General features: G+C 45.4%; 1 protein-coding gene across 1 annotated transcript; it reads right to left on the reverse strand.

Annotated features, from left to right (window-relative positions):
• Window positions 1-14,102: 14,102 nt before the first annotated feature.
• LOC147645497 (uncharacterized) lies at window positions 14,103-23,161 on the reverse strand. Its single transcript, XM_086874546.1, has 3 exons — window positions 23,033-23,161; window positions 16,463-16,541; window positions 14,103-16,276 (listed from the first exon to the last, which is right to left on the reverse strand). Exons 1-3 carry the CDS (start codon window positions 23,081-23,083, stop codon window positions 15,270-15,272), a joined length of 1,137 nt encoding a protein of 378 aa, XP_086730672.1. The 5' UTR covers window positions 23,084-23,161; the 3' UTR covers window positions 14,103-15,269.
• Window positions 23,162-24,984: the final 1,823 nt, after the last annotated feature.

Raw genomic sequence — 24,984 nt, forward strand, 5'->3', positions numbered from 1 at the left:
GATCGATTGAGTTAATAGCAATTAAATAACAAGGGAAAAAATTATACAATTTAGTGAATTGAATACAAGAATAAAATTTAGTAAAAGAATTCAATTTAGTAATTTGAATAGCAATTTGGTATAAAAGGAATACAATTTAGTAAAAGAGTACAATTTAGTGAATATCTTCATATATATATATATATATATGTATGTATGTATGTATGTATGTGTGTGAATATAGTTTGCCAGTAATTAAGTATGATTAAAGCATAAGCAAAACTGACCGAGCTACAGAGAGGACTTCTCACCCCACCTCACATACAAAACAAAGCAATTCAAACAAAACTCATATACTGTATGCTTATAATATTCATTAATGTTTCTCTTAAGTTTTCTCATATTTCTGATTCTTTGACTTTACGTCACTATTCGTCATGGTGCATGCTTCATTTGTTGCTAGGGGGTCTTCAGTCTTCTTTTGGTGGTCTTTTAGATGAAGGCTTACACTCATCCTCGTTGTCCTCTGGATAACTTTAAAGGCTGTGCATGCTTACTAAGTGTTGTGTTATGCAAGTAAGCATTGTGCTCCACTAATCAGTCTTACATTTCATAATTTTCAGGCCCTATGCCTAAAGTCGTTCCAACTTTGTCCATCTCATGGTCAATTTTCTCTTGGGACATTACTTATCCCAGAACTACATAATCTATCTTAATTTTGACATGTAACATTTTTAAAGGGGTACATCTGCTTGTAACACCAATTCCCCTGATTGCTTCTAATAATAACTTTCCAAACAGTTACAATTTAGTTAGCACAAATCATTTCCATTTATCACAAGGGGATTCACAGAGCTCATCCTGATGGATGCGGAAAAGGGAGTGGGAACTCAGCAGTGAGGAGACTTGAGGGCTGGAGAGCAGCTCTGAAAGACACTAAACTCCCACCAGACTTCTGAAACATTGCTGTTCTTCAGCCACTGACAGGATGAGTCCCTGAGACTGGGGCTTGGCCTTACTCGTGGTGAGGGGCATCAAGGAAGGCTGCAGTGTGATGGAGACTGTGATGGGCTGGGAACTCACTGGGGGAAAGGAGGGAGCAGTTGTGAAGTAAAAGGCAGGTGTGGGGACAGAACTGTTCAGAGAAGGGCTGAGCTACAGCTTGAGCAAAATGAAAAAATGTCATTTGGAGTCATCCCAGAGGGATTTCATTTCAGAAGTTATGGAACAAGTTTAATTTTTGGGGGGTGTCATGTTTTCCCTTGGAGGTGGACACTCTGCAGACTTGAGCTGCATTGCCAAAATGCTCAAGTCTCTGCTGCAGGTCACAGCGTTTCTTCTTTGGCTGATCCCGGCCCGGTGCTGAGCCCAGCAGAGCCCTGGCAGAGCCCAGAGCAGCCTCAGCATCCGCAGAGCCCGGCTGCAAGGAGAGAAAGCAGAAACCGCCCGTCAGCTGAAGGCTCCTGTCCCCTTGTCCCAGCCAGCCGCGGTGCCCAGGCCATGCTGGCCGTGCTCAGAGCTGGGCCCAAAGCTGCCCATCACTGCTGCCTTGGGGAGCAGAGCAGGAGGGCAGGACATGTGCCCAGCCTGCAGCCAGCCACGGCAGATCCAGCCCCTCAGCAGCTGCCCAGAGCGGGATGCTCCTGTGCCCGCTGCCATCTCCCAAAAGCTCTTGTCCCACCCATGCCAAGGAGATGAGGACCCACCTCACACCATCCGCTGCCACAAGAAAAGCTGGTCCCAAACGATGTCCTCAGTCTTCTCCAAGGGCACGGCCCATCCACGCCACAGCTGGTCCCAAGCACTTCCTGATCCAGACTGGACCCCACCTAGAACGCTTCCTTTAGAAAAACAAACAACAAATTAATGAAAATAGGTAACAGACAAAAAGGGGAAACAAGAAAAATGGTAAAAAATCTTACGTCTGTCAGGAGCTTGAGGAAGGCCCAACCCCTACATTCTGGGGAAAAACCCACCCATGGGTGAGGGAAGCCCATGCTTTCTCCCTTTCCCCCTGCACTGTCCCCCAAAATCACGGTGATCCCAAAGCAAAGCAGGGGAGTGGAGCAGCCCAAGCCCTTCCTTGGCTGCACAGCAAAGCAGCCGTGCTCAGGTTCTGGAGTCCCACCTGTGCTCCTGCCATGGGGGTTTGTTTGTCTCGGGCTGGCTGCCCCAGCCCCAGCCCGGGGCACGGTGGGTGCTGGGGGCTGTTGGCAGGGCCCGGATCCCACTCCCATTTCGTAACCACCCCAGCCCACGCCCCCAGCCCTGCCAAAAACCAGCTGGGCAGCCACTGAGGAATCAGCTGCATCTGCCCCAGCAAAGGGGAAACCTTTGGTTCCTGGCCAATGCACAAATCTGGGAGCATCCCCCTGGGTCTGGACTTACCTGTAAATTCTCTGTGGAGCCTGGCTTTGAAGAAGGTGCCAGAATCAAAGTCCATCATCGCCAGCTCCCACTGGCCAGGTGGAGGAAGAGGTTGTCATCCTTGCTGCTGTCCTCCATGTCTCCAGCAGCAGCACCAGCCCCACCTGGTACAGCTTCTCCAGGGGCTCCTTCTTCCCTGGGGTGCCACCAGGCTGTCAGGGTTCTGCCCAGGGCCCGGCTGTCAGTGAAGCAGGACAAGCAAAACCAGCTCAGATGGTGCCCACCAGTGCTGGGCAGAGCAGCTCAGCTCCAGCACAAGGGCTGTGTGTTCCCATTCCATGACCCCAGTGCAGTGACACAGGCAGGACAAAAAAGTCTGGGTTTCTTTGCTGCTGATTGCCAGGGCATGTGTGGAGCTGTAACTTACCAGGTCCCTGCATCACTGTGCCTGTGGCTCTCTCCCTTCTTCTAGGGCTGATGAATATCCTGCATCCAGGGATCACAGGACAGGTCTTCTAATGAGGGCCTGTCCAAGGAGTTCAGGGATAAACACCACCTGATCAGAATCTGGCAGTCTGGGGAGAGAAACCACAAACCACTGGTCAGTTGGAGAAGGCTCCTGTCTGCTTTGCCCCACTATTCCCGTGCCCAGGCCACGCTGGATGTGCTCAGAGCTGGGCCTAAACTTTCCCATCAATTCTTTGTTTTGGAGGAGAGCAGGAGAGCAGGACATGTGCCACCTCCTCAGCAGCTGCCAGAGCGGGATGCTCACGAGCCCGCTGCTGTCTCCCAACACTGGTGTTCCCCCCGTGCCCAGAGATGAGGATTTTTCATTTTATTTGCCACTGCAGAGGCAATTTCTGTGATGGCCTCTGTCAGTTGATTCTATTTCAGCAGCAGCAGCAGCAGCAACAGGGCTCTGTTTGCGCACTGCAAATGTGACCTGTGTGGCTTTAATTCCCCTTGACTTAGTGCTCAGGGTCTTGGGAGCATTTTGATCTGTACTGATCATGATGCCTGAAACAAAAATCCTGAGTTCCCTGTGACAAAAGCACAGTGGGTAGCACTGATTGAAAGAGGCAATTGCAGCTGTACTGCTAAAATTCAGGTGGCAAGCAGAAGAGGGGCAAGAGCAGCCGGGATCTACAATTGCCAAGACAAATGTAGATTAAATAATTTTGTGGGACTTTTCTGGAATTTGGTGGGATGTTTCAGGAATTTTGTGGGATTTTTGTGGAATTTAGTGAAAATTTGAGGATATTTTGTGGGATGTTTCTGGAATTTGTTGGGGGTTTAAGAAGATTGAGGGATTTTTTTTAATTTTTTTGCAATTTCATGGGATTTTTTTTGAGTTTTATGGGATTTTGCAAAAGTTTAAATAATTTTGTGGGATAATTCTGGAATCTTGAGGGATTTTGAGGAGACTTGAAGAATTTTGAGGTATTTTCTTGGATTTTGTGGTAATTTGTTTAGATTTTGTGGGATATTTCTGGAATTTGGTGGGTTTTTGAGAACATTTAGAGAATTGTGTGGGATTTTTCAGCAATTTGGTGGGATTTTCCTTGAATTTTGTAGGTTATTGAGGAGATTTTGTGGGAGATTTGTGGAATTTTGTTGGGCTTTTGCAGAGTCATGAAGAATTTTGAGGTATTTTCTAAGATTTTGTGGAAATTTGTTTAGATATTGTGGGATGTTGCAGGAATTTGTTGGGCTTTTGAGTAGATTGCTGCAATTTTGTGGGATTTTCCTTGAATTCTGAGGGATTTTGTGGAGACTTGAAGAATTTTGAGGGAGTTTTCCTAGCTGCTTTGGAATTTTGTGGAGATTTGGTGGGATGTTTCTGGAATTTGGCATGGTTTTGGAAAGATTCAGGGAATTTTGTGAGATTTTTTTCTGGAATCTTGAGGGATTTTGAGGAGACTTGAAGAGTTTTGTGGGATTTTTCTGAAATTTTGTGGAAATTTGTGGCAATTTGGTGGGATCTTTCTGGAATTTGGTGGGATTTTTTTGTACTGTTGTGGAATTTTCTATTCTTTTGTGGGATTTTGAGGAGACATGAAGGAGGTGTTTTCTTAGATTGTGTGGAAATTTGTAGGGGTATCGTGGGTTGTTTCTGGAATTTGGTGGGGTTTTGAGAACATTTAATGAATTTTGTGGGATTTTTCTGCAATTTTGTCATATTTCTCTTGAATTTTGTATGATATTAGGGAGATTTTGTGTGAGTTTTTTGGAATTTTGAGGGATTTTGAGGAGACATGAAGGATTTTGAGGTATTTTTTTTGATTTTGTGGAAATCTGTGGGGATATTGTGGGATGTTTTTGGAATTTGGTGGGGTTTTGAGAACATTTAATGAATTTTGTGGGATTTTTCTGCAATTTTGTGGGATTCTTCTTGAATTTTGTAGGATATTGGGGTGATTTGTGGGATTTTTGTAGAATCTTGGGGTACTTTGTAGCGACTTGAAGAATTTTGAGGGATTTTTCTGAAATTTTGTGGAAATTTGTGGGTATTTGGTGGGATATTTTGGGAGTTTTCTGGGATTTTTTTGCATTGTTGTGGAATTTTCTGGTATTTTGTGGGATTTTTAGACTTGAAGAATTGTGAGAGATTTTTCATAGATTTTGTGGAGATTTGTGGGGATTTTGTGCGATGTTTCTGGAGATTTGGTGGGGTTTTGAGAACATTTAAGGAATTGTGTGGGATTTTTCTGCCATTTTGTGGAATTTCTCTTGAATTTTGTAGGGTATTGAGGAGATTTTGTGGGAGTTTTGTGGAATCTTGAAAGATTTTGAGGTGACATGAAGAATTGTGAGGGATTTTTCTGAAATTTTGTGGAAATTTGTGGGATTTTGTGGGATATTTCTGGAATTTGGCAGGGTTTTGGGAAGATGTAGGGATTTTTTTTAGATTTTTTTCTGGAATTCGGTGTGATTTTGAGGGGACTTGAAGAATTGTGAGGGATTTTTCTTAGATTTTGTGGAGATTTGGTAGGATGTTTCTGGAATTTTGTGAGTTTTTTTGTACTGTTGCGGAATTTTCTGGTATTTTGTGGGGTTTTGAGGAGACATGAAGAATTTTGAGGTATTTTTTAGATTTTGTGGAAATGTGTGGGGATATTGTAGGATGTTTCTGGAATTTGGTGGGGTTTTGAGAACCTTTAATGAATTTTGTGGGATGTTTTTGAATTTTGCAGGATATTGTGGAGATTTTGTAGGAGTTTTGTGGAAATTTAAGGGATTTTCTGGAGACATGAAGGATTTTGAGGTATTTTCTTAGATTTTGTGGAAATGTGTGGGGATATTGTGGGATGTTTCTGGAATTTGGTGGGGTTTTGAGAACATTTAGGGAATTGTGTGGGATTTTTCTGTGATTTTGTGGGATTTTTCTTGAATTTTGTAGGATATTGAGGAGATTTTGTGGGAGTTTTGTGGAATCTTGAAAGATTTTGAGTTGACATGAAGGGTTTTGAGGTATTTTCTTAGATTTTGTGGAAATTTGTGGGATTTTTTGGGATATTTCTGGCATTTGGTAGGGGTTTGGGAAGATGTAGGCAATTTTTTGGAGATTTTTTTCTGCAAATTTGAGTGATTTTGAGGGGACTTGAAGAATTGTTATGGATTTTTCTTAGATTTTGTTGGAATTTTGTGGCTATGGCGGGATGTTTCTGGAATTTGCCAGGGTTTTGAGAACATTTAATGAATTTTGTGGGATTTTTCTTGAATTTTGCAGGATACTGGGGAGATTTTGTAGCAGTTTTGGGGAAATTTAAGGGATTTTAAGGGGACATGAAGAATTTTGAGGTATTTTTTTCGATTTTGTGGAAATTAGTGGGGATATTGTGGGATGTTTCTAGAATTTGGTGGGGTTTTCAGAACATTTAGGGAATTGCATGGGATTTTTCTGATATTTTGTGGGATTTTTCTTGAATTCTGTAAAATATTGAAGAGATTTGGTGGTAATTTTGTGGAATTTTGAGGAATTTTGAGGAGACATGGGGAATTTTGTGGTATTTTTCTAGATTTTGTGGAAGTTTGTGAAAATTTGGTAGGATGTTAGTGTAATTTTGTGAGGTTTTGAGAATATTTCTGCAATTGTATTGGAGTTTTTTTCTGGAATTTTGTTGGATATTTTATTGATTTTTTGGAGATTTGTGGAGATTTTGTGGGATGTGTCTGGAATTTGGTAGGGTTTTCACAAGATTTCTGCAATTTTGTGAGATTTTTCTGCAATTTTGTGAGATTTTTCTGCAATTTTGTGAGATTTTTCTGCAATTTTGTGGGATTTTGAGGAGACTTGAAGGATTTTGAGGTATTTTCTTAGATTTTGTGGAAATGTGTGGGGATTTTGTGGGATGTTATTGGAATTTGGTAGGGCTTTGGGAAGATTTAGGGAATTTTCTGAGATTTTTTTCTGGAATCTTTAGGGATTTCGTGGAGACTTGACAAATATTGTGGGATTATTCTTAGATTTTGTGGAAATGTGTGGGGATTTTGTGGGATATTTCTGGAATTTGGTGGGGTTTTGAGCAATTTAATGAATTTTGTGGGATTTTTCTTCAATTTTTGGAATTTTTTTTAGATTTTATAGAATATTGGGGTGATTTTGTGGGAGTTTCGTGGAATTTTGAGGGATTTTGAGGAGTCATGAAGAATTTTGAGGGATTTTTTTTGATTTTGTGGAAATTTGTGGGGGTTTTGTGGGATGTTACTGGAATTTGGTAGGGTTTTGAGAACATTTAATGAATTTTGTGGGATGTTTTTGAATTTTGCAGGATATTGTGGAGATTTTGTAGGAGTTTTGTGGAAATTTAAGGGATTTTCTGGAGACATGAACGGTTTTGAGGTGTTTTCTTAGGTTTTGTGGAAATTAGTGGGGATATTGTGGGATGTTACTGGAATTTGGTGGGGTTTTGAGAATCTTTCTGCAATTGTGTTGGAGTTTTTTCTGGAATTTGGTGTGATTTTGAGGGGACGTGAAGAATGGTTAGGGATTTTCTTAGATTTTGTGAAATTTTGTTGAGATTTGGTAGGATGTTTCTGCAATTTTGTGGAATTTTTTGGTACTGTTGTGGAATTTTCTAGTATTTTGTGGGATTTTGAGGTAACATGAAGTATTTTGAGGTATTTTTTTTGATTTTGTGGAAATGTGTGGGTACTTGTGGGATGTTTCTGGAATTTGGTGGTGTTTTGAGAACATTTAATGAATTTTGTGGGATGTTTTTTAATTTTGCAGGATATTGTGGAGATTTTGTAGGAGTTTTGTGGAAATTTAAGGGATTTTGTAGAGACATGAAGGGTTTTGAGGTGTTTTCTTAGATTTTGTGGAAATTTGTGGGGGTTTTTTGAGATATTTCTGGAATTTGGTAGGGTTTAGAGAATCTTTCTGCAATTTTGTTGGAGTTTTTTCTGGAATTTTCATGGGATTTTGAGGAGACTTGAAGAATTGTGAGGGATTTTTCTTAGATTTTGTGGAATTTTGTGGAGATTTGGTAGGATGTTTCTGGAATTTTGTGGGATTTTTTTGTACTGTTGTGGAATTTTTTGAGGTATTTTGTGGGATTTTGAGGAGACGTGAAGGATTTTGAGGGACTTTTTTAGATTTTGTGGGAATCTGTGGGGATATTGTGGGATGTTTCTGGAATTTGGTGGGGTTTTGAGAACATTTAGGGAATTGTGTGGGATTTTTCTGCGATTTTGTGGTATTTTTCTTGAATTTTGTTTTGAGGAGATTTGTGGGAATTTTGTGGAATCTTGAGGGATTTTGAGGAGACATGAAGGATTTTGAGGTATTTTCTTAGATTTTGTGGAAATTTGTGGGATTTTGTGGGATATTTATGGAATTTAGTAGGGTTTTGGGAAGATGTAGGGAATTTTTTTAGATTTTTTTCTGAAATTTGGTGTGATTTTGAGGAGACTTGAAGAATTGTGGGGGATTTTTCTTAGATTTTGTGGGATATTGTGGAGATTTGGTAGGATGTTTTTGGAATTTTGTGGGATTTTTTTGTACTGTTGTGGAATTTTCTGGTATTTTGTGGGATTTTGAGGGGACTTGAAGAATTTTGAGGTGTTTTCTTAGATTTTGTGGAAATTAGTGGGGATATTGTGGGATGTTTTTGGAATTTGGTGGGGTTTTGAGAAAATTTAATGAATTTTGTGAGATATTTTTGAATTTTGCAGGATATGGTGGAGATTTTGTAGGAATTTTGTGGAAATTTAAGGGATTTTCTGGAGACATGAAGGATTTTGAGGTATTTTCTTAGATTTTGTGGAAATGTGTGGGGATATTGTGGAATGTTTTTGGAATTCGGTGGGGGTTTTGAGAACATTTAGGGAATTGTATGGGATTTTTCTGCAATTTCTTGGGATTTTTCTTGAATTTTGTAGGATATTGGGGTGATTTTGTGGGATGTTTGTAGAATCTTGAGGGATTTTGAAGAGACTTGAAGAATTGTGAGGGATTTTTCTTAGATTTTGTGGAATTTTGTGGAGATTTGGTAGGATGTTTTTGGAATTTTGTGGGATTTTTTTGTACTGTTGTAGAATTTTTTGTTGTTTTGTGGGATTTTGAGGAGACATGTGGGATTTTGAGGAGACATGAAGGATTTTGAGGTATTTTCTTAGATTTTGTGGAAATTTGTGGGATTATTGTGGGATATTTCTGGAATTTGGTGGGGTTTTGAGCAATTTAATGAATTTTGTTGGATTTTTCTTCAATTTTTGGAATTTTTCTAAGATTTTGTAGGATTTTGGGGTGATTTTTTGGGAGTTTTGTGGAATTTTGAGGGATTTTGAGGTGACATTAACAATTTGAAGTATTTTTTAGATTTTGTGGAAATTTGTAGGGGTTTTGTGGGATGTTTCTGGAATTTAGTAGGTTTTTAAGAAGATTTCTGCAATTTTGTTGGGAGTTTTTTCTGGAAACTTAGTGTGATTTTGAGGAGACGTGAAGAATGGTTAGGGATTTTCTTAGATTTTGTGAAATTTTGTGGAGATTTGGTAGGATGTTTCTGCAATTTTGTGGAATTTTTTTGTACTGTTGTGGAATTTTCTGGTATTTTGTGGGATTTTGAGGTGATATGAAGTATTTAGAGGTATTTTTTTTGATTATGTGGAAATTTGTGGGTAATTGTGGGATGTTTCTGGAATTTGGTGGTGTTTTGAGAACATTTAATGAATTTTGTGGGATTTTGCAGGATATTGTGGAGATTTTGTAGGAGTTTTGTGGAAATTTAAGGGATTTTATAGAGACATGAAGGTTTTTGAGGTTTTTTCTTAGATTTTGTGGAAATTAGTGGGGATATTGTGGGATGTTTTTGGAATTTGGTGGGGTTTTCAGAACATTTAATGAATTTTGTGGGATATTTCTTGCATTTGGTGTGATTTTTCTTAGAATTTGTAGGATATTGGGGTGATTTTGTGTGAGTTTTGTGCAATCTTTAAGGATTTTGAGGTGACATGAAGGATTTTGAAGGATTTTTTTAGATTTTGTGGAAATTTGTGGGGGTTTTTTGAGATATTTCTGGAATTTGGTATGGTTTAGAGAATCTTTATGCAATTTTGTTGGAGTTTTTTCTGGAATTTTCATGGGATTTTGAGGAGACTTGAAGAATTGTGAGGGATTTTTCTTAGATTTTGTGGAATTTTGTGGAGATTTGGTAGGATGTTTCTGGAATTTGGTGGGATTTTTTTGTACTGTTGTGGAATTTTCTCGTATTTTGTGGGATTTTGAGGAGACCTGAAGGATTTTGAGGGATTTTTTTAGATTTTGTGGAAATTTGTGTGGATATTGTGGGATGTTTTTGGAATTTGGTGGGGTTTTGAGCAATTTAATGAATTTTGTTGGATTTTTCTTGCATTTGGTGTGATTTTTCTTAATTTTGTTGGATATTGGTGTGATTTTGTGGGAGTTTTGTGCAATCTTCTGGGATTTTGAGGTGACATGAAGGATTTTGAGGGATTTTTTTAGATTTTGTGGAAAATTGTGGGCGTTTTGCGGGATGTTTCTGGAATTTAGTAGGTTTTTAAGAAGCTTTCTGCAATTCTGTTGGGAGTTTTTTCTGGAAACTTGGTGTGATTTTTAGGAGACGTGAAGAATGGTTAGGGATTTTCTTAGATTTTGTGGAATTTTGTGGAGATTTGGTAGGATGTTTCTGGAATTTTGTGGGATTTTTTTGTACTGTGTGGAATTTCTGGTATTTTGTGGGATTTTATGGAGACATGAAGAATTTTGAGGTATTTTTTTAGATTTTGTGGAAATTAGTGGGGATATTGTGGGATGTTTCTGGAATTTGGTAGGGTTTTGAGAACATTTAGGGAATTGTATGGGATTTTTCTTCAATTTTGTAAGATTTTTCTTGAATTTTGTAGGATATTAAGGTTGTTTTGTGGGAGTTTTGTGGAAGCTTGAGGGATTTTGAGGTGACATGAAGGGTTTTGAGGTGTTTTCTTAGATTTTATGCAAATGTGTGGGGATTTCGTGGGATGTTTCTGGAATTTGGTAGGGCTTTGGGAAGATGTAGGGAATTTTTTGAGATTTTTTTCTGGAAATTTGAGGGATTTTCAGGAGACATGAAGAATTGTTAGGGATTTTTCTTAGATTTTGTGGAAAATGTGTGGGGATTTTGTGGGATGTTTCTGCAATTTGGTGGGGTTTTGAGAACATTTAATGAATTTTGTGTGATATTTCTGGCATTTGGTGTGATTTTTCTTGAATTTTGTAGGATATTGAGGTGATTTTGTGGGATTTTTGTAGAATCTTGAGGGATTTTGAAGAGACTTGAAGAATTGTGAGGGAGTTTTCTGAAATTTTGTGGAAATGTGTGGGGATTTGGTAGGATATTTCTGGAATTTTCTGGGATTTTTTTGTACTGTTGTGGAATTTTCTGGTATTTTGTGGGATTTTGAGGAGACTTGAAGAATTGTGAAAGTTTTTTCTTAGATTTTGTGGATATTTGTGAGGATATTGTGGGATGTTTCTGGAGATTTGGTGGGGTTTTGAGAACATTTAAGGAATTGTATGGGATTTTTCTGCAATTTCCTGGGATTTTTCTAAGATTTTGTAGGATATTGGGGTGATTTTGTAGGAGTTTTGTGGAATCTTGAAAGATTTTGAAGAGTCATGAAGGATTTTGAGGTATTTTCTTATATTTTGTGGAAATGTGTGGGGATTTTGTGGGATATTTCTCGAATTTGGTGGGGTTTTGAAAACATTTAATGAATTTTGTGGGATATTTCTGGCATTTTTTGGGATTTTTCTTAGATTTTGTAGGATATTGGGGTGATTTTGTGGGAGGTTTGTGGAATTTTTTAAGGATTTTGAGAGGACATGAACAATTTGAGATATTTTTTTAGATTTTGTGGAAATTTGTGGGGATATTTTGGGATGTTTCTGGAATTTGGTGGGGTTTTGAGAACATTTAGGGAATTGTGTGGGATTTTTCTGTGATTTTGTGGGATTTTTCTTGAATTTTGTAGGATATTGAGGAGATTTTGTGGGAGTTTTGTGGAATCTTGAAAGATTTTGAGTTGACATGAAGGGTTTTGAGGTATTTTCTTAGATTTTGTGGAAATTTGTGGGATTTTTTGGGATATTTCTGGCATTTGGTAGGGGTTTGGGAAGATGTAGGCAATTTTTTGGAGATTTTTTTCTGCAAATTTGAGTGATTTTGAGGGGACTTGAAGAATTGTTATGGATTTTTCTTAGATTTTGTTGGAATTTTGTGGCTATGGCGGGATGTTTCTGGAATTTGCCAGGGTTTTGAGAACATTTAATGAATTTTGTGGGATTTTTCTTGAATTTTGCAGGATACTGGGGAGATTTTGTAGCAGTTTTGGGGAAATTTAAGGGATTTTAAGGGGACATGAAGAATTTTGAGGTATTTTTTTCGATTTTGTGGAAATTAGTGGGGATATTGTGGGATGTTTCTAGAATTTGGTGGGGTTTTCAGAACATTTAGGGAATTGCATGGGATTTTTCTGATATTTTGTGGGATTTTTCTTGAATTCTGTAAAATATTGAAGAGATTTGGTGGTAATTTTGTGGAATTTTGAGGAATTTTGAGGAGACATGGGGAATTTTGTGGTATTTTTCTAGATTTTGTGGAAGTTTGTGAAAATTTGGTAGGATGTTAGTGTAATTTTGTGAGGTTTTGAGAATATTTCTGCAATTGTATTGGAGTTTTTTTCTGGAATTTTGTTGGATATTTTATTGATTTTTTGGAGATTTGTGGAGATTTTGTGGGATGTGTCTGGAATTTGGTAGGGTTTTCACAAGATTTCTGCAATTTTGTGAGATTTTTCTGCAATTTTGTGAGATTTTTCTGCAATTTTGTGGGATTTTGAGGAGACTTGAAGGATTTTGAGGTATTTTCTTAGATTTTGTGGAAATGTGTGGGGATTTTGTGGGATGTTATTGGAATTTGGTAGGGCTTTGGGAAGATTTAGGGAATTTTCTGAGATTTTTTTCTGGAATCTTTAGGGATTTCGTGGAGACTTGACAAATATTGTGGGATTATTCTTAGATTTTGTGGAAATTTGTGGAGATTTTGTGGGATTTTTCTGGAATTTGGTAGGGTTTTGAGAATATTTCTGCAATTTGGTGGCATTTTTTTCCAGAATTTTATGGGATTTTGTGGAGACTTGAAAAATTTTGATGGATTTTTCTTGATTTTGTGGAATTTTTAGAGATCTGGTGGGATGTTTCTGGAATATGGTAGGGTTTTGAGAAGATTTAGGGAATTTTGTGGGATGTTTATGGAATTTTGTGGGATTTTTGTGGAATTTTGTGGGATTTTGTGGAAACGTGTGGGAGTCTAGAAATGCAGGGACATTTCTCTGTCTATTCAATTATTTAAAGAATATATGAATCATACATAATATTGACAGAAAGGCTTCCAAATATCCCTGAGCAAGCCAGAGTTTGTAAGAAATATGATAGAAAGTAGAAAAATGTTTCTTTTAACACTGAGGTGAAAATATAGATTTTTAGAGGGTTTCACACGTGGAGTAAAGATGAAAGAAAAAAGGTGTAGTTTTTAATCCTTCTTCTTCCTTCTTCTCCATGCTTCTGCAGTTTTTAGAAGCACAAAGAATGACTGGTTTAGAGTTAGTCGCACGTTTAATTACATGAGTAGATCTAGAAAACCTGTTTGTTGAGATATAATAACAATACACGTGTCTGTAGTTAATAGGGTAAAAATTGGTATAAAGGTGAAAAGACCGCGTGGTTCGGGGCCATTTTGTATCATTAGAACGAGATGAGCCAGGCTGTGGTGATTTAAGCTTATGCAGCTCGTCTGGATAGACCTGCCAGGTTTTTGTAAGGATCTTTCAATAAACACCAGAAACCAGAATCTAACGAGCCCGGGAGTTTTCTTCGAATGTTAAGGACTGAGATAAGTGGGACTCCCCATGAGGGAGGATCCCAGAGGAATTCAGCCCAAAGGAGGCTGAGAGACTAGAGAAAAGTTATATCCACAGGGAATTCAGCACAAAGGAGGCTGAGAGACTAGAGAAAAGCTATATCCACAGGGAATTCAGCACAAAGGAAGCTGAGAGACTAGAGAAAAGTTATATCCACAGGGAATTCAGCCCAAAAGAAGCAAAAAGAGAAAAGTTACACCAATCCCCATCCCACCCATCCTGCCCCACCCAATGCCCATCTCACCCCTCCTGATTTCCATCCCACTTCACCCAATCCCCTTCCAACCCCATTCCACCTGATGCCTTCAGAAGGCTGACCTAGAACAGAGGCTGGACAGAGTTAAGAATAAAGTTTATTAAAAGGCCTTAAAGGATACACCTTGGGCAGTACAAGAGCCTGGCCAGAGCTACACCCAGGACTGACCAAAAATGGCCACAAAAATGGACAACTCATCACGAGGTCTCACATTTTTAGAAGTTTAGGTCCATCTGGACATTGGGGCTCATTGTGCAGTGACAGCTTCAGATGATGAAGTCCCATCCTTCTTGTTTTCTCTCTTCAGTCCACCCTTGTTTATGCTTTTGGGCTTGGAACTTGTAACGACTGTCCTTGGTATCAAGCTAGAAAAGGAATTGTTTTGTCTACCTGTTGTAGTTTAAGGCCTGGCGATCTGAAGATTTCGGGATGTAACGGAAAGTTAGCAAAAACCCCTCTCTGTTAGGATAGTAAAACCTTCTGTAATTAGCAAATAGCACTCAAGTGTAACGTAAGCAAATGGGAGTAACACAATGACCCTAGGTTATAAAAGGTCAAATTCTCCTGCAATAAATGCCATTGCTTTGCCATCCATCACATTGATGTCTTGTGGGTAGATTGGCCGGGTGGCCATGGGGGGAGGCCACGGTGCTGGCTCCTGAATTGGGGTGTTTGCCTTGCTTGGAAAACCTACACTACCTACTCTGTGAAGAGAGCTCAGTGACACCTAATGTGAAGTTCAAAACTACAAACCTAGGCAGTGCAGAACATGAAAGATATGAAAGCTAAAATTTAAGGCAACACACCCTGAGGGGCTGCGGAATCCAGTCATTTTGGGTGGGACTGAGTAGATTTCAGTGGCACTGAGTGGTTTTGAGGTGACAGATCGAACCCTCTCGTCTCCTTAAGTGCCAAGAAATGGAGACAACTCCACCAAATAACCCCACAACCCCTGAATACTCCCAAGTATCTCCCAGATTCCCTTGAAGCACTGGTAAATGTGAGGTTTTAGATGCCTTTGATGAATTTGTAGACTTTGATTCCAATTTTGTCTGTTTTAAAGAGATGAAGATGAATCAAAAGATAGAACCAAACCAGAATGACCACCAGCCCAGTGTGTTCCCAACACAGATCACTGGGAATGTGGGTCATCAGAGCTCTGCCCAACGTGGGTCCTCTGATGGGGGATGGAGCTGGAGCAGTGCACAAAGCTCTTCCTGCACTTGGGGCACTCACAGGGCTTCCCTTACCGGTGCCTCTGTTGGTGCTGGGTCAAGTGAGAGCTCTGGGTGAAGCTCTTCCCACACTGGGGACACTCATAGGGCCTCTCCCCTGTGTGGATGCGCTGGTGGGTGATGAGGTGGGAGTTTTGCTTGAAGCCCTCCCCACAGTCGGGGCAGCGGAAGGGCCTCTCATCCGTGTGAATCCACTGGTGCAGGAGGAGAGTGGAGCTCGTCTGAAATCTCTTCCCACACTCAGGACACTCATAGGGCCTCTCCACAGTGTGGATCATCTGGTGGATGGTCAGTTGAGACCTCCGGCTGAAGGTCATCCCACACTCCCCACACTCATAGGGCTGTTCCCTGGTGTGGATCCTCTGGTGGCAGATCAGGCTGGAGCTGTGGCTGAAGCTCTTCCCACATTCCCCACACTCATAGGGCCTCTCCCCAGTGTGGATGTGCCGGTGGGTGATGAGGTTGGAGTTGTGCTTGAAGCCCTCCCCACAGTCAGGGCAGCGGAAGGGCCTCTCATCCGTGTGAATCCGCTGGTGCCGGAGGAGATGGGAGCTGCTCTGAAACCTCTTCCCACACTCAGGACACTCGTAGGGCCTCTCCCCAGTGTGGATGCGCTGGTGGATGATGAGTTGAGAGTTGCAGCTGAAGCCCTTCCCACATTCCCCACACTCATAGGGCCATTCCCCAGTGTGGATCATCTGGTGGCGAATCAGGCTGTTGCTCTGGCTGAAGCTCTTCCCACACTCCAAGCACTTGTAGGGCTTCTCCCCATCCTGAAGCTGCTCATGGACCACCAGCTCAGAGCTCTGGCTGGATCTCTGCCCGCCTTCCCGGCACAGGGTGGGTCTTTCCTCCTCAGAGCACCCTGGGATGGGTTTGGAGCCCCTCCTCCTGTGGGATCTCCATGGCTTTTCCTCCCCGTTGGATTCCTGCACTGTGGTACCGCTGAAAACGGCCTCTTCCACGAGGTTCTGCCGTGGGGATTTGTCCTCCCTGGTCTCCATCCTCAGCTCCTTGTCTGGGGGAGGAAGGACAAGGAGAGGATGGGATTTGCCTCCGTGCCAGAGGGAAGGGGAAGGAGATCCCCCCAGTGCGTCCCCGGCAGGACGGCGTCGGCAGCAGGGTTGTCCTGCAGCCGGGGGCCAGGCTGGGCTGGGAGATGGAGCAGGAGAGAGGGGGAAAGGGGCACTGACTTCCTCCTCACCTGCCTCGGTGTCCTGGGGCATCTTCCTCTTCCTTGCAGCCTCCTTCTCCATCCAGCCAAGGTTTGGGAATGGGAAATCCTGGTTTGGGGAAATACAAGGGATGAGGACATTGAGTTTGAAGGTCCCTCTGTCCAAGCTCATCTCTAGAAGTCACCGGATATCTGGGGTCCATAAAACCTCCAAAAAACACCAAGATTCAGCCCTGAAAATGCCTCATAGGAGTTCCCCATCTCTAGTCTCTCCTGTTTCGGGTTCAAGGGTTCCCGCCTGTCCCAGCTGCTGGGAGTCAAGCTTGTACTGGGGACAACCTGTCTGCTCGGTCCCTACCATCCCCAGGCTGCTGGGAGTGCCAGGAATCCGAAAAGTTCCCCCTGTTTCCATTTCCCCACTTAGGGATGGTGAGACCCCCCAGTGTCCCCCCAAGTAGGATTTTCCGCTCAGCTTTGGAGTTCCACATTCTCCAAACATCCCCCCCCCCCAAAATAAACCCAACTCAGGGACCCCCCCAGGGATATCCAGGCAAAGCTCCCACTCCCCCATCACCTGTGGGATGGTGGGTGATGATCCCACAGGAGGGGGCTATGAATTCAAGGAGTGCTCAGCCTTGTGGTTCCTTCTCCTTTCCCTGATCCTCCTTTGTCCCTCCTCTTCCTCCCTCTCCTCCCCTTCCATCCTTCCTCCTCCTCTTCCTCCCTAACCCCACCTCCTTCTCCTACTTCCATCCCTTCTCTCTCTCCTTCTTCCTCCCTCCTCTTCCATCCCTCCTCCTCCTCCCCCAGGAGCAGTGACACCCTCGGTGCCCCGTTCCCAAACCCCTCACAGCCCACGGCAGGAGCGGGGATGGAGCCGGGACAGGTCGGGATGGGCAGCGCGGGGCTCTCCGCTGCTCCCACCCGCTGGGGACGGGGGGAACCCGGCCCGGAGAAAAGGAGAGGGAAACTGGGAAAATTGGGGGCTGCAGATCCAACCTGGGGCTGGCTGGGGACCCTGGCTGGGGACTGCCAGCCCTTGGGACTCCTCTGGGGAGATGTGGGACCGGGGAACACAGAGAGGGCTGGGGGATCCCAGGAGTGGCAGCACTGGCAGGGACTGGTTTGTACTGGGATCATCCTGGCAGTGGCTGAGATTGCACTGGCTGTGTACTGACATCATACTGGGATCATACTGGGAGCAGACTGGCAGTCAGTAGGAGCCTGCAGGGGGCAATTGAGACCAGGCTGTGAGGAACTGGGAATATGCCCTGCGCTCCCCAGAACCCCGGGATCGCCCCCCATATGTCCCATGTGTCCCCCAGACCCTTCAGGATCCCCGAGTGCCCCCTCAGTGCCCGTTCGGGACCCCCCAAAGTGTCCCTGGATCCCCGAATGCTCCCGACCCCACAGATTCCCCTTCCAGCCACTGCTGGGAATTCATCTCCCATCATCCCACAACACAGTTCCGTGCCCAAACCTCCTGCCGTGCCCCCCGCCCTAAAGAGCCCGGTCACAGCTCCCCAGGTTCCCCCCAAGTGCTCCCGAGCCGTATACATTCACCCCGAGCACCTGCAGCCACGGCTCGGACGCAAAAATATTCTCCAAGTGCTTCCCCACACCGCCAAACGCGCCTTCGAAGCCACTTCCGGGACTACAGCTCCCATCATGCTCCGCGGCGCCCATAGAGCGCTATTCCGGGCGGGACTTCATCTCCCGTCATGCCCCGCGCCTCACCGGAACCTATTGGAGCTGCGCCTACAACTCCCGTGATGCTCCGTGGCACCATTAAGCCTCATTATACCGGCGCCTACAACTCCCATCATCCCCCGCGGCCCAGAGAGCCCCGTTACAGCCCCCCAAGTGCCCGCCCGGACCCCGAAGGGCCCCCAGATTCCCCTCCCTGACCTCCAAGTGCCCCCCTGGACCCCCAAGTGCTCCCCCGAACCCCGAATTGTCCCACAGAATCCCCAAGTCCCCCTCCAAGTGGCCCACCCGGCTCTCCCAAGTGTCCTCCAGACCCCCAAGTTCTCTCTAAATTCCCTCCCCAGACCCAAAACTGCCCCAAATGTTCCTCAGAAAAGTCTCCATTGACCCCAAAGTGGTCCCTTTTACCCTGTCTGAGAATAATTTAAAAATGATGATCAAAGGACTAAAATAGGAATAATGAGCATAAAGGGGGTGAAAGAGTGGTCAATTAATTAAAGAAGGGGATTGTGGTACTTAGAAGCAAGGATCAATAACGGGTTTCGTTCCTAAAAATGTATCAATTCTTTTATAAAAATATAAAAAATAGGTTATAAAAATACAGAATAATATTATTATAAAAATTATTTTTTTTATTAATTAATTAGATTTTAATGATAAAGAAAAGTTGATAAATATTCTCAATGTTTTGGGATGTCAGTCCCAGCTGGGCGATGTCAGACATGCTGAGGCTCGGGGTGAGGAGCAGGTTGTCCAAACAGGGGCAGCCCACAGGGGGCTCATTCTTCTCTGTGACCAGACCTCTTCAGGAGACATTCAGCATTAGGATCACTTGGGGAATGCTTCTGACACCTCTCAACTAGAAAATAAAAAAATACACCCTTGATTTAAAAATCAAAAAAATAATGTGGTGGATTTTCAAATCTTCCTCCTTAACAGAACTCCAAACTGACTCCAAGCAGATGCACAAGCCTTGGACTTGAAGACAGTGGAAGGAAGAGAAAGAGCCCCCGAGGCTTTCTGTATTTTAATGAAACCCAGGGTGCATTTGGGGCTGAGTCCAGCACCCTCAGGCACTGAGAGAAGGTTGAAGACGCTGCTCAAGGAGTCAGAAGCAAAACTCCAAGTCCCTTGGAGCATCCCTGGGCCCCACTGACCGCCGGCTCCTGGCACACTCAGCCATGGCATGGTCCAGTCTCACGCTGGGACACCTCCTGCACCAAAATTCTACCCTGGCAGGGACTTTTCTTTCTCCTCCCCTCCAGGCTGAACCTGCCAAGCTGCACTTTGGGGAGGTTTCCTTCACTTGCCACTGCCAAGGAAAGCTGTGTCTCCTGCTGTTCACAGACAGAGAAGAGCTGCTGGGGGATGTGGGGGTTGGAGGCTGCCTGGGGTACAGTGGCCATGAAATCATCGAGTTTTGAAATATTCTGTGAAAGAAGGAGGGGCATCAACAAAACTCCTACACTGGACTTAGGAAGAAGAGACTTCAGCCAATTAAGGTTGCAGATTGGGGGAGTACCAAATCAGGTACTGAGTTTTTCTAAGGGAAAGAGCCTTTTAAAACAAAGGATTCCAGGAAGGATGGACACACTTCAAGAAAAAAGTCTTGAAGGAGCAGGAACAGCCTGTCCCCCTGTGACAAAAAATGAGCCAGTGAGGAAAATGACCAACCTAGGTGGGCAGGGAGCTTTTGGAGGAACTCAGGGAAAAGATGAGAGTGCATCACCTTTGGACAGAGGGGCAGGCAACTCAGGAAATGTTTAAGGATGTCATTAGGTCATGCAGAAAGAAAAGCAGAGAGGTGAAAGTTCAATTAGAGCTTAACATGGCTGCTTCTGTGAAGGATAATAAAAATGTTTTTATAAATACATTAATGGCAAAAGGAAGGCTATGGACAACCTCCATTCCTTATTGGGGGAGATATGGAAACCAAAGATGAGGAAAAGGCTGAGGTACTTAACTCCTTCTTTGCCTCAATTTTCAACATCAAGACAGGATTTCCTCAGGACAAGTGTTCTCCTGAGCTGGTAGATGAGGACAGGGAGCAGAAGAGCCCTCTGTAATCCAGGAGGAAGCAGTCAGAGACCTGCTGAGCCACTCAGATGCTCACAGGTGGATGGGATCGGATGGGATCCATGCTAGGGGGATGAGGGAGCTGGTGGATGAGCTCCCCAAGCTGCTCTCCATCATTTCTCCTCATCAGTCCTGGCTCACTGGGGAGGTCCCAGAGGACTGGAGGTGCCAGTGTGAGCTCATCCCCAAGAAGGGCTGGCAGGAGGCTCTGGGGAACTGCAGGCCTGTCAGCCTGAGCTCGGTGCCTGGTGAGGTTTTGGAACAGATCCCCTTGAGTGCCATCACACGGCACCTCCAGGATGGCCCAGGGCTCAGACCCAGCCAGCGTGGCTTTAGGAGGGGCAGGTCCTGCCTGACCAACCTGATCTCCTTTTATGACCACCCTGGTGGGTGCGGGAAAGGCTCTGGATGTGTCGAGCTGGACTTCAGCAGGCCTTGGACACGGAGAGCCGCAGCATTCCCTGGAAAAGCTGCAGCCCACGGCTTGGACAGGAGCACTCTTTGCTGGCTGCAGAACTGGCTGGAGGCCGGGCCCAGAGAGTGGTGGGGATGGTGCTGCATCCAGCTGGTGTCCAGTCCCTGGTGGTGTCCCCAGGGATCTGTGCTGGGCCCAGGCCTGGTTAATATCTTCACTGAGGGTCTGGCTGAGGGGGTCGAGTCCAGCACTCACAAACTGCAGATGACACCAAGCTGGCTGCGAGTGGGGATCTGCTGTAGGGCAGGACAAGGAGACACAGCCTTAAGCTGCACCAGGGCAGGTTTAGGCTGGACAATAGGAAGGAGTTCTTCCCAGAAAGGCTGATTGGGAATTGGAATGGGCTGGCCAGGGGGAGGTGGCAGAGTCACTGTCCCTCTCCAGTGGTCTGGGGGAGTGACATCAATCTCTGCTTAATAACTGATTTTGCTTTAAAACAATTGCTTCAAAAATTCTTCCTGTTACACACTGAGTGTCTGTGCTGGTTTTATATTAGTTGATATTTGGTGAGGAGGGAAGAAGCCACCCATGCAAATTACTTTTTCTAGGAGGGAGCTGCTAAGAGCTTCCTCTGTGCTTAGCAAAACCAACAGCTGGCTGGCTCTGAGAATTGTCAAGGTATTAAATAATTTAGAAGCTGTATCCTCCTGTGTGAAATCCACATTTTAAAGACAGGCAAGCCCAGGAAAGCTCTCTGTTGTTTCCATCTGTGAAGAGTTAACTGGGTGCTGGTCAGGCCGGCCCTGCTCCAGCCTGGCCTGCACCGAGCCGGGCTCCGCCAGGCCCCGGGAGCGGCTCTGGGCTGGGCCAGGCCCCTTCACCACGGCCCGCACGGCCCCAGCGGCTGCCGGGCACAGGGAGGGGAAGCCATCGGCCCGCAGCTGGGATTGAAGGGAGCAGGGGCCTGGGACCAGCCATGTGGGCAGAACAGCCACGACTGTTCTGGCCGGGCCCCCTGAGATCTTGGCACAGCCCCAGCGCTGCCTGAAATCCATCACCGTGACTGCTTCGGCTACTGCCCGGCAGAAACCATCATGAGCATCTGCAGGTCTGGGTGAGATATGAACTCTTTCTGTGCACAGATGAGACCTGCAGACCTCCATCCTCCCCTTGGGTGAGAGAAAAGGACAGAGTGGGAGACTAATGCCACAAGTATGGTAGGCTACACCTGTCTTCATGTATCATTGAATTAGAGAAATTCTCCAGGGCAAATTATGCAACACTTCGCCTCACAATCCATCAGTCTTAATTACAGTGAGTGGTAGATCCTAATAACAATCCAATTAGAGCAAATCAACATGGTGTGAATGGCAAGAAGAATTTGCTTGTCAACAGATGAATATGTCCCACTCAAGAATGAACAAAATCTGCCTTTACTTGGAAGAAAGTAAACATGGAGCAATGCAGTATTTGGGTTTTATCCAGTGATAAATGGGGCAAGAAGTTGTAACAACTCACCTGTTTTACAGAACACAAGTACTGATACAGCCAATGGTGCAACCACATTGAAGGGATCTTCAGGACATTCCTTTATTTCTTAACAAGGAATGGGCAGAAAAATGCTGGCATTTGTCTGAACTGGAAGCCCTGTTCCTCTCCTGTTTCTCCTTGAGCACACTGTTCTCTGCAGACTTCACTGTGCAGCCCATCAATCCTCTATTGGCCAACAGCTAAATGGCACAACTACCAAAACACAGGTGCCAGCATCATCACCCCAGCATTATTCCAGCACTGCTTTGCTGGTGCACAGGTGCACAGAATGGCTTGGCTTGGAAGGGACATTTAAAGGCCATCTAGTCCAGTGCCCTGCAGAGAGCAGGGACACCTTTGGATCTGGTTGCTCAGAGCAGGAGCTTGAATGTCAGCAGGGATGGATGCCCACCTCTCTGGGCAACCTGTGCCAGGGTTTCAAAACCCACAGTGTAAAAAACGTCTTTCTTATGTCTAGTCCAAATCTACCATCTTTTAGATTGAGAACATTCCCCCTCAGTCTTGTCACAATGGGCCCTACTAAAAATTCTGTCCTGTCTATTTTACAAGCCCCCTTAAATTACTGAAAGGTAGCAATCAGGTCTCTGTGGAGCCTTCTCTCTTCCAGGCTGAACACCCCCAGCTATCCCAGCCTGTCCCCAAAGCAGAGGGGCTCCAGCCCTCAGAGCATTTTGTCCCTCCTCAGGACCAGCTCCAACAGGACCATGTCCTTCCTGTGCTGGGCACCCAGAGGTGGATGCAGTACTCCAGGTGAGCTCACACCAGAGCAGAGGAGTGGTGGAATCACCTCCTTCAAGCTGCTGGGCACCCTCATTTGGGGGCACATGGCTGGCTCATGTCCAGCCTCTCACCTTGCAGCAGCCACAAGTCCTTCTCAGCAGGGCTGCTCTCCATCCCTTCATCCCCCAGCCTGTGAGATCAGCTGGGCTGGGACCCTGTCATAGCCCTTGGACAGAGCTGCTGGGCAGGGTGAGCTCCCTAGTGAAGGAGGCAGATCCCACTCCCCACACAATTCCACCCTGGCCATGAGGTCACAGAAGGCTCTGGGGTGACAGCAGGCTGAGGTGACAGCAGGCTCTGAGGTCACAGAGGTCCCAGAGCCCCGTGGTTGCCCAGCACCACAAGGACCGAGCAGTCAGTCCTTGACCACGACTGTTGTGGCAGCAGCGGCGGCGGCAGCAGCGGTGCTGACATTGGGACAGCGGTGTCAGGACAGTGGTGGCAGCAAGAGCTGCAGGACTGGCAGTGGGCAAGGCACCATGGCCTTTGCTCTGCGCCTCCTCCTCCTGCTCCTCCTGGCAGTGGCCCTGCCTGACAGGGCTGCCCAGGCTGCTCCATGGCGAGCAGGGCGAGCAGGTGAGCCGGCAGCCTCAGTCCCCTTTCCCGGGACAGTGCTCCCTTCTCCCTGGGAAGTGTTGGGGATGGTTTTCCCCAGGGCTTTAGGGAGTGTTTCCTCTGTGGGAGGGACAGAGGCCTCAGGGGCCCTGGGCTAGTCCCACTGCCCCTCCAGGGATGTTGCACAGGGCCTGCAAAGAGGGTGGAGAGTGCCCAGAGCCAGCCCAGAGCTCCCCAGGCCACTCTGCAGCTTTGGCCATGTCCATTGACATCTGGCTCCTCCCACAGCCTTACCCATTCACCTTGCAGTGCCCAGTTCCCTAAAACAGAATGGGATTCCAGCACACCATGGAATGGTTCTGATCTGTGCTCCCTTCTAGATTGGGATCGTGACATGGACTATCTGAAAGCCCTGGCACATAATGGTTTTAGATCCATGGAGAATGTTGGAGGCAAGTTCTCAATGTCCCTTTCTGCACAGAATAATCAGTGTCAAGGTGGCAAGAGCTCACTCATGTGCCATTTCCCTTGAGAGTCTGAAGGTTGATGGATTCTGGAAACCTCGCCCTGCTCCCTTCTGGAGCCCTGAGTGATCCCACAGCATTGCTGTCAGTGGGAGGAAGGAGCATTTAGCTGTCAATCCTCTTCCCATGTGCAATGCCAATGTCTCCTTCCGTGTGCTCTGTGCAGCCACGGAGAAGAGCAGAGAGGGAAGGGCCAGGCCCAGGGCTGTGACTTGTGTATCTCCTTTGCTAGCCCCAGGGAGCCTGAGCTGTTCTGGCTGCCACTGCCAAGCCCTGGTCCTGCCTGGGGCTCAGTTCAGAGCTGCTGGCAGCTCCAGGGAGTCCTTTCTCCCCTGACTGCCATGCAAGGGGCTCCTTCCATCCCATTGTGAGGCCACTGCAGGCACGTGGTCCCCCTGCTCCTGCTCCTGAGTGGAAGGTGGAGAGGAGGGAGTGCCTTGGAGGGCAGCAGTCACCCAGGTGCACTCACTGCCACTCTGGCCTGAAGGAGAAATGGAACTACTTTCCATTAAGGTCCTCCTAGATGGAAGAACCAAGACACAGAAGACAAGAAATCCCTGGAGGCATCCCAACTTCTGGACAAGATGCTGAGTGACCTGGAGAGACGCCGTGGTGGGTCCACGTCCCTCAGCCTTCTCCTGACACTCAGCAGCCGGGGGCTTTCTCTGCACATCTGGACACGCTGTGCCCGGCACAGCAGGAAGGGATCCATGGCAGCCTCACTGCCCCACTGCTGCTTTCACAGCCTGCAGGGCTGTATCCCAGCCTGGCCTGGCTGCAGCTTCTCCCCAGCCTCTGCAGGAAGGCATTTGGCATCAGCTGACAGGGAGCCCAAAGTGCAGCAAGGGTCATAAACAACCTGAGATCCCCTGCAATTTCCCAGTCTTGGGCTAGATCAGGTGTAGGGACTGTTTGGAGGAGGGAGGGCCCTGGCCCAGCTTCAG

The sequence above is a fragment of the Cyanistes caeruleus genome, unplaced genomic scaffold (genome assembly GCF_971803275.1).
Source record: "Cyanistes caeruleus unplaced genomic scaffold, bCyaCae1.hap1.1 HAP1_SCAFFOLD_255, whole genome shotgun sequence".
NCBI classification, from domain to species: domain Eukaryota; kingdom Metazoa; phylum Chordata; class Aves; order Passeriformes; family Paridae; genus Cyanistes; species Cyanistes caeruleus.